Consider the following 8,806-nt stretch of genomic DNA (forward strand, 5'->3'; position numbering starts at 1 on the left):
ATCTCATCGTATCTCATCGTATCTCATCGTATCTCATAGCATGTCTGCAAGATTTTGCTTCCATTAAGACACGAGAGTATTAGCGAGGTCAAACACTGATGTTGGAAGAGAAACCTTTGCTCTCAGTCTGCTCTCCAGTTCATCACAACGGCGTGGTGGTTGAGGTCAAGTTGGTTAAAAAAAATAAAAGAAGGGTTCAACAAACTGGACCTAAGGGGCCTCGCACACTATAAAAAACAGCTTCAGATCAATAGACACTAAAGGAGTGTCCACATATACTTGTTTTAATAAAAAGTAGACAACGTTTCATCTTAAAGGAGGCAACATAGTCTCAACCTGTCTTTGTGAGATCTTGCTCTGATGCTGTCAGACAGTATGTTTCGTACCTTCTGCTCGGCTGCTTTGTATTAATTACATCTACGTCGATCAAACTGCAGAACGCTGAGACTTTATCAGTGATTGGTTTAATGTCGATGCAGCTCAACGGTTCTCCACACGGGGGCAGTAGAGTGACGTCCATCAGAGGCTGTGGAGCATTTCAGCAACATATTAATTATGATTAATATGCTGTAATATGAGAGTAACTTCCTCATGTTGTTCTGTTAGAGACTTTGTGATCAGTCCTTCTTTAGTCTTTTCTTATTTTCTGTTTGTGTTCCTCTTGATACGTTTTACTGTTAATTCTTATTTGATGTGACTGCTGACGGCCACAATACAAACTGAATCACAAATGCAACACGTGGTGCTCATCTTTTTATTAAGATCAAGCAATAATTAGTTTTTCAGCCATTTCTGAACACTAACTTTGTTTTCAATTCCCAAAAATGTAATTCTCTTTGTAGTTGTTTTGTGTCATTGTATGTGGTTTGTGTCTATTTGTATTTGTTTTCTGTCTCTTTTCAGACTTTTTGAGTTTCTTTGTAGTTGTTTTGAAACACGTTTGTAGCTGTTTCGTGTCTCTTTGTGGTCAAATTGAGACTCGTTTTAGATTGCTTTGTGTCATTTTGTGTGTCTTTGTAGTTGTATGTTTATGTGTGGTCATCTGAGTCTCTTCCTCGTTGGTACATGGAGGGCCTGACACTTTGGACACCTGACCCTTGTGCCCAGGTAATTGAGTAATCCATCCACCCCCCCCCCCTCCACAGTCCTGGGCCGTGCTTTGTTGATGATCCCTTACTGCTCCTGGGCGGAGCTTCTGATCTGCTGCAGCACACGTTGCTAACTTTGCGTTGTGGGAAAACATTTAGACAATCGTCCCAAAACAGGTGCCAGCTGACCTGCAGGAGGTGGCGCGTGAAGTCACAGAAACAAACACCAGCGCTTTTCTTTTTTTACAGAAACGCGCCGCCCTGCGGAACGGGACCGAGTGAGGAGAAGAGTGGAGACAGTTTCAGAGTTGCTCTGAAATCCCAAATTCAAGTCAATATTTACAAAAGCGGATTAGTGATTAACTGTCCTCGTCTGCTGCAGCTGCTCATAGTCTCACACACACATACACACACACACACACACACACACACACAGGGCAGCGGGCAGCGGGCAGCTCGGTCACTCAGTCCGCTTCACAATGCTGTGCGTCCGGGTCTGGAGAGGTCTGAGTCCCCTGTGCAGAGGAGGTCACCTGTCCGCATGGAAACGGACCCAGAGCCGCACAGCAGCTTCCAGGCTGGACCTCAGCGGGATGTATCCGCCTATTGCCACTCCGTTCACCCCCGAGGAGGACGTGGACTACCAGAAACTGGAGGGAAACCTGCAGAAGTATGGCAAGATACCGTTCAAAGGTCAGGACACACATCTCTGTTTATGGAAGTCCAGGAGAGTCTAGACAGGTTACAGGGGTCACTGAGACGGACCCAGATGGTCCTCAGTAACAAAAGACTTGAACGTGTCTGTCAGTCACACAGGATGTGATTCACACTGACGGTGCATGTGAGGAGATCTTTTAGCAAAAACAGTCTGCAGACGTCTTTGGTTAAACTTTAAGATAGTTGGGATGACGTCAAGGACACGTGAACTTGTTACTCTTTGACAGAAACCCGCGGAGAGGTTCATCGGTTGTCAGCCATCAGTGTTTGTTTAGGGACCTGAGAGAGAGGACAAAGTTCAGCATGGAGGAAAAACGCAAAATCACCTGGAGGCAGGGAGGTGTCTGTCGCCCTCTGGTGGTTTTCTATTACTACTACAATATATATATATTTGCAATAGCCTACGACTTAATTTAACAAAGAAAAAATAATAATTAGAACATTCCTGCTACTGTCACATTTTAATTTAATATATTTACACATTTTCTATTGTTTTTTCCACATTTATGTGTATTTTTCCTTTTTTTTTCGTGTTTTTTTTTGCAATACTTAATTTTAAATTAAAATTTCTTAAATGTATGTCATGCACCAATACATCAAAGCATGTTAACACCTCTACTGAGACTACTGTGTGTATATCTGCTGCTGTCATGGCACTAAACTCTGTCTATTGCTGCTATACTACCAGTAGTTCTCATCTACTAACTACTCATCTTTTTCATCATTTAGTATGTTTCGTCCTGTTTCTGTCCTGTGTGATGAGGGTTGTCTCTAGTGTTGCTGCTATCATTACTACCTTTGCAGCTTTTCATGCAGCTGCCACAACCACATCTGCCGTCATCACAGCTGTTGCTGTTTCAACACTAGTCACAATACAATCAGAAGGAGAGGTATAGAGAGAAGGAAACAAAGAACAAAGTACTACAGATGTGGAGAGCAGAGTTTAGAAGAGTAGCTACAGTTTGGCACACAAAGTAAATGTAAAGCCACTGGTTTTAAAGGCCGGTAAACATTAGGGGATAACTTTAGGTAACACAGATGAACATAATGAGGTGTTCTGTGTTGCAGGACTGGTGGTTCAGGGCTCCAACGGGGAGTACCCGTACCTTACAGAGGAGGAGCGGGTGGAGGTGGTGAAGACGGTCAGACGATCGCTGCCCACGGACAAACTGCTGATGGCCGGATCAGGCTGTGAATGTAGGTCTGTGTGTGTGTGTGTGTGTGTGTGTGTGTGTGTGTGTGTGTGCGCGCACGCGCTCTAATGCACGGTGTTAACTCGAGTCAGAGTCACCTTTTATTGGCCAAGTACGTTGCACACACAATATAAATATTATATATATATATATATATATATATATACACACAAGATTAAAAAAATGCCCATACAGAAGTCACGTTGAAAAGAAAACAAATATTGCAAAGCGATGAACGCTGAATGGATAAACATGGACTGTACGGTTCTGAATGTCATGTTTGTACCACTGAAGATGTCAACCACGACTATGAAAAGCTGCTTTTTTAATACATTCAAGGTTCTGTGATAAATGTAATTAAAACAAAATATGACAACCATTAGTTGGCTTCAAGCCAGCTGTCATATTAATGTGACATTTCAATTTCTTTAAAAGTGACACGTGGTCAAAACAATCGGCTACGCTGAAATAAAAACTCATTATGGAATAAAAAAGAAAACGCTGTTCAACTCTCAAAAGTTCACTCAAGTTCTTCAAATGGATCACAACCGCTAAAATTCAACATAACAATGAAGGGCCGTCAAAAAGACTATTAACCCTTCAGTGGTCTTCAGCGAAGTCAAAGAGGTTTTGCAGCCGTCGTGAGTCAGTTTATTCACACTGAACGTGGAGTCTGTAACAGTTTTATTTCCTGTTGAGTTCTATAATGAACATTCATAGATGAGAGGAGAGAGATGTGCTTTAACTCACATTCACCGACGGTCTAAAAACCTCCTGATCTCTGTGTTTATTCAGTCAACAGTCCAGGGGCAGATTTGTTACGTACGGCGTCTGGCTTCTGTTCGGCCCTTCCACCGTTCTGACGTCAGCTTTACAGCCACTTCACTTCACTTCTCTTCTCGTTACCTTCGACATGCAGTCAGTCGCTCCTCTTCATCATAGACACTGTGAAATTGAGGCCACGGTTGTTGTATTCAGTTTCTTAAGCAGGAGAAAGAAGACGTACATACCGGTGACACGGTTTGAATGGAGGACTTGTATGTGAGGGCACAGGAACATAAGAAGCCTCTAATACATTGTGTTTACATGTAGCAGGTGTATTTTAAATTCAATAGCAGATTGGAGGTGGTGGAGGGAGTCTCTGCAGCGACCGCTGATGTAACCTGTGATTGAATGAATAGAACCATCGACGGCTCATTCACTCCGTAGGTCGCTCTGTTAGAAATAGAAATGATTGTCACTGAAATTATTGATCACAAGTAAGAATAACAAGACATTGGTATGAAACTGAATCCCCGACTATAAAGCAGTGATTAGAAAATATTATATATGGAAAGAAAAGACCTTTCAGCTTTGAGTAAGAGAATGTTTTTGTTCGTAAACGTAATAAACGGATGATTTATGATACATTTACAAAATATTGGATTTGTAGACTTCCATCTTTGATAATGGAAACTTTTAACTACGGCTGTTTTGTCCTTTTTTTAAAATTGTTTGTTTAGTTTATTGGTGTTTCATTTGTCATAAGTTAACGTTAATAATTTAGGTTGTATATGTAAACAAAAACCCTCAATATTAAAATTGAATTACAATAAATAAATGCATACACAATGAACAAGTGCAATATGAAAAAGTACGAGAAACCTCCTGCAGCCGCGATTCCACCTCCAGTCCTTTCAGGTTTTTGACGGACGTGTCGTGCAGATTGTAAAGTTGTGAAGTTGTTTTTCGACTCTCTCGTCTCATCAGCCACGAGAGCCACAGTGCAGCTCACCGAGAAGATGGCGGCGGCCGGAGCCGACGTCGTCCTCGTGGTGACGCCCTGCTTCTACAAGGGCAAGATGGACGGCCGCGCTCTGATCCAGCACTTCACAAAGGTCCGCTGACTGTCGGAACGTACTCGCATACTCACGAGGAACCCGAGTTAACATGATGCATAACCTAATCCTGACACTAACCTTAACGTAGACCTGATTCTTACCGTAACCCTAGAACCAAGTCTGAACCCCCAAACAGCTATTTGAAGGAACGAGGGCCGGTCACCATGTTCTCACTGTTCAAACATGTTAAAGGATAGTTTGGTTGTTTTGTGGAGAACTACTAGTCACCAGAAGTCATGAGTGCATCTAATTTTTTAAACAAGCATCTAAGAGCATAAACCAGAGCAACAGAAACAAACTAGTAGGAATACAATAAGTGCTGAGTGGAAGGCTCAGGGTAGTATTAAATGAGAAAAGCTTGAAAAAGTACGGTACTTTGATTGACTTGGGAATCAAAGAGAAGGGAGAGTTCAGACATGGCGCTCATCTCTCTGCGTCTCCCCTGCAGGTGGCGGACAGCAGCCCGGTGCCGGTGGTTCTGTACAGCGTGCCGGCCAACACGGGGCTGGAGCTGCCGCTGGACGCCGTGGTGCAGCTGTCTCAGCACCCAAACATCCTGGGCCTTAAAGACAGCGGAGGAGACGTAAGCAACGCATCGTCTTTATTTTCCCAAGCAAAAACCCCGATCAGCTGAAACATGATCTGTGTGACTGTCGAGCAGCTCAGGCTGTTCCCATACAGCAGTCGTAAACCTAACTAACTTGTTTCCTGTAGAGACGGGAGTGTATTTTGAAAAGACTACATGCACGTAAGGAGCTGAAATTGAGCCGCGTTGCTGGACTTCTCTTAACAAAACGCACGCAAATTCCGCGAGGATGCGTTGAGCAGCCTTTGATGCTGCACAATCAGTGGAAGCAGCGCTGTATGTGTTCAGCAAACTAGCTGCTGTAGAGAAGAGAGTTATGGCTGTTGAAGAACCTAAAACTTAAGTGTGTGTGTGTGTGTGTGTGTACTTTTATCCTGCTGGGTTGGTCGCAGGGTTACTTGTTGTCGAGCCCTTAATACCTCTTTCGTCTGTGTGGGAAGTGTCTGCAAGAAGTTGCACAAATGGATTTGTGATTTGGGAAATAGCAGTTTGTCCACTTGCTGGGAGACGGGAGCGTGGGCGTAGTTCAAGCACACAGCGGCCCTGCTCAATGGTGGGCGGGAAGAGGACGGACTCGGAAAACAAGGGGTGAAGGGTCAATCTGAGGAAGGCAGACGAAGTTGCAGAAAGATTATTCAGAACATGAGTGGCGAACAGATTTCCCCACATCAGCCAGCTCTCGCTATTTGGCAGATTACGTGATCAAAAAATGTCTCCGCTGGAATTGAATCTTGTTATATTTTGGCCCAAAGTACATTTCAAGACATGTTTTCCGAAAATAAATTGGTGTGTTATCAGCCGACTCCGGCGTGGACGGGCTTGTAGGACGAGATTGACTCGTCTCACAGCGTGATCGTCGTGATTGATCACAAACAACCTGTGATCGCTTGTGCAGATAAACAAAAGCTTCTTTATTGTCTTTCTCCATTTCACTGCTTGTGTTTACATGTAGTCCATGCACATGTAGTCCATGCACATGTAGTCCATGCACATGTAGTCCATGCACATGTAGTCCATGCACATGTAGTCCATGCACATGTAGTCCATGCAGCTGCAGGGCTACAACGATCTGTCGATTTTATCTTCTCGATTAGTCATTTGGTCTATAAAATCTGTGTTTCCAAAAGTCCAAAGATGACGTCCTCGAATGGTTTCGGGTCCAGCGGTCCCTCCGCCTACGTTGGCTAACTAGCTAACTCGTGTCCGGAGCTACGACAACAATTGACCGCCCCACTGACGTCTGTTGACACCATAACAATGTCTGTTCTTCTCCTGTCTTATTTCTCTGGACTTTATTCTCTGCTCAGGTAGACATTACTCTAATATATCTTTCCACAGACAATATTCTATTCATTTCATTTTCTATACTCTCCTCAGAGGGCTTTATAATCTGTACACACACGACATCCTCCGTCCCGGGACCCTCACATCGGAGCAGGAAAGGAAGAAACCTGAGGAAGAGCAACGGAGGAGGGAGGAGGGATCCCTCTCCCAGGATGGACATGAATAGATTCCATGTGTACAGAGTTACAACACATTAAATGCATATGACAGGAATTATTCATATAATGAGTAGTAAGCAGAATAATGATGGAAAAATTACGACTACTGTATTGTAGAATAATAAAAGCATTAATGGTGTCAGTATGCGACTACTAATAATAAAGCAGTGGGTGTCGTCAGGTCCACGGCAGGATTCAAGACCAGGGTCCAGATATAACCACGAGGCACAGAAACCTGCGAGGAAGAAGAAGAAGAAGAGTCAGTAATGTGCATTGATGGGGAGAGAAGAGGAGCGGTGGTTGTTTGCTGCTATGTTAATGTCGTATAAAGGAGCTTTTAAGTATAGTTTATGGTGGTGAGGTGTGAGTCTTCAGTGGGAGGTTCCTTTTAAAAGCAGCTGTGTTGCAGAGCTCGTTAGCGCATCAAACAGCAGTCAGATCCTCGGATTCTCTCTGCTTCTCTTGAAACAAACCAACCAAACGGAGACGCAACAAGTAGAAATAGATCCGTTTGTGGTTCCGTGCGCTTCTATTCCGGGCACACGAGACTAAGCGGCAGTTTGTGTGTTTTCATCGTCTCCGTTCATCCACGAGATATGTTTTTGACGTTGACCGCCGATCGAGAGGCGGCAGTCGCGTCTGACGGACTGGTCATTCGTGAATAAATGACTGAGACGCACTGAGGGTGAAAACGAGGTTTGTCAGCTGGCAGGTTTAGACGTGTCGCAGGTTTGAATCCTGCTCGAGACGTTCGTTATCCGCCAATCGGATCAGGCTCGTCTCTGCAGCTTTTAATGTTCTTGTCGTGATGTTAAGACACGTATGAACAGTTCTGCCCTCAGAAAGCGTCGAAAGTTTCACCTCATCTCCTGAGATCTGACTCCTGCTTCCCACGCTGTTGCACATCTTGTGTTTTTGGCTTTGAGCCCGTGCACCTCCTGCACGTGCCAGACGTGTGAACCGTTGTTGCGAGGCGTCATCGCTTATTTTTGCACACCAACCGAAATCAACCAATCATCGTCTCTTCGGTTGAAATAATCAAAGCGACTTAATTTGTTTGTCCCCGCAAGAGAGCCGTGATTAAGAAGACGATTACAGTTCATAACAAACATTAAAGTCTCAATCACTGGAATCAGATTTCTTTTATTTATTCCACAACAAAAATAAAAAGACTAATTTAAATAAATAACCTCTGAGTATGTTGTGATTGATGTATTATCATAAGTCAAGACTCTTCAGTAGAGGGTTAAGTTCCTCTTTGCTCTCACGTGGACACACTGCAGGCTAATGACAATAACGAGACTGAAGAAAAGTAGAAGCTAACGAGTGTTTTTCTGTCGCCGGGGCAGGCTCTGCTCCCCCCGCCATCTTATCTTCTCCCACTGGGGAGCTGCGTGGAAATAAAGTGCTCGATGCCTTCAGGAGAGCAGCGGGAGCTCCGGCAACCCGATTGACTGACTGATCAATTACAGCCCTGCGTGTTTGAAATGACTGATATGGGGAAAGTGATTGGCACCACGGGGGTTAAAAATAGCCCCCTCGGCGGTGATGGAGAGGGAGATTTAAAGTGGAGGCTGCAGGTTTCTCCCTGCGGAGCCTTCGGTTTCATGTGTCCGAGTCGTCTCACGCTCCTTTTGAACTGTTCAGCTTTATTTGGATTCTTCATATCTAGATTGACAAAAGAGAATTAGAAGAGGCAAAACAAAATAGGAAGCTTATCAATTATTCGTGAGTCTTCCCCCTCCTCCTCTTTTGAAGATGATTCCCTTTTCTTCTCACTTGGGACTTGTCTGTCTCTCTCTCTCTCTCTCTCTCTCTCTCTCTCTCTCTCTCTCTCTCT

At 44.0% G+C, this 8,806-nt stretch overlaps 1 protein-coding gene across 1 annotated transcript in view; it reads left to right on the forward strand.

Annotated features, from left to right (window-relative positions):
• The first annotated feature begins 1,198 nt into the window (after positions 1–1,198).
• The window catches only part of hoga1 (4-hydroxy-2-oxoglutarate aldolase 1), a 14,722-nt gene continuing 7,114 nt past the window's right edge, over positions 1,199–8,806 (forward strand). The window contains exons 1-4 of the mRNA XM_031877138.1: positions 1,199–1,781; positions 2,874–3,002; positions 4,748–4,875; positions 5,327–5,461. Coding sequence (XP_031732998.1) covers positions 1,568–1,781; positions 2,874–3,002; positions 4,748–4,875; positions 5,327–5,461 — 606 coding nt within the window. The 5' untranslated portion in view covers positions 1,199–1,567. The remainder of the gene's footprint in view (positions 1,782–2,873; positions 3,003–4,747; positions 4,876–5,326; positions 5,462–8,806) is intronic.

The sequence above is a fragment of the Anarrhichthys ocellatus genome, unplaced genomic scaffold (genome assembly GCF_004355925.1).
Source record: "Anarrhichthys ocellatus isolate YVR2014 unplaced genomic scaffold, GSC_Weel_1.0 scaffold126, whole genome shotgun sequence".
NCBI classification, from domain to species: Eukaryota; Metazoa; Chordata; class Actinopteri; order Perciformes; family Anarhichadidae; genus Anarrhichthys; species Anarrhichthys ocellatus.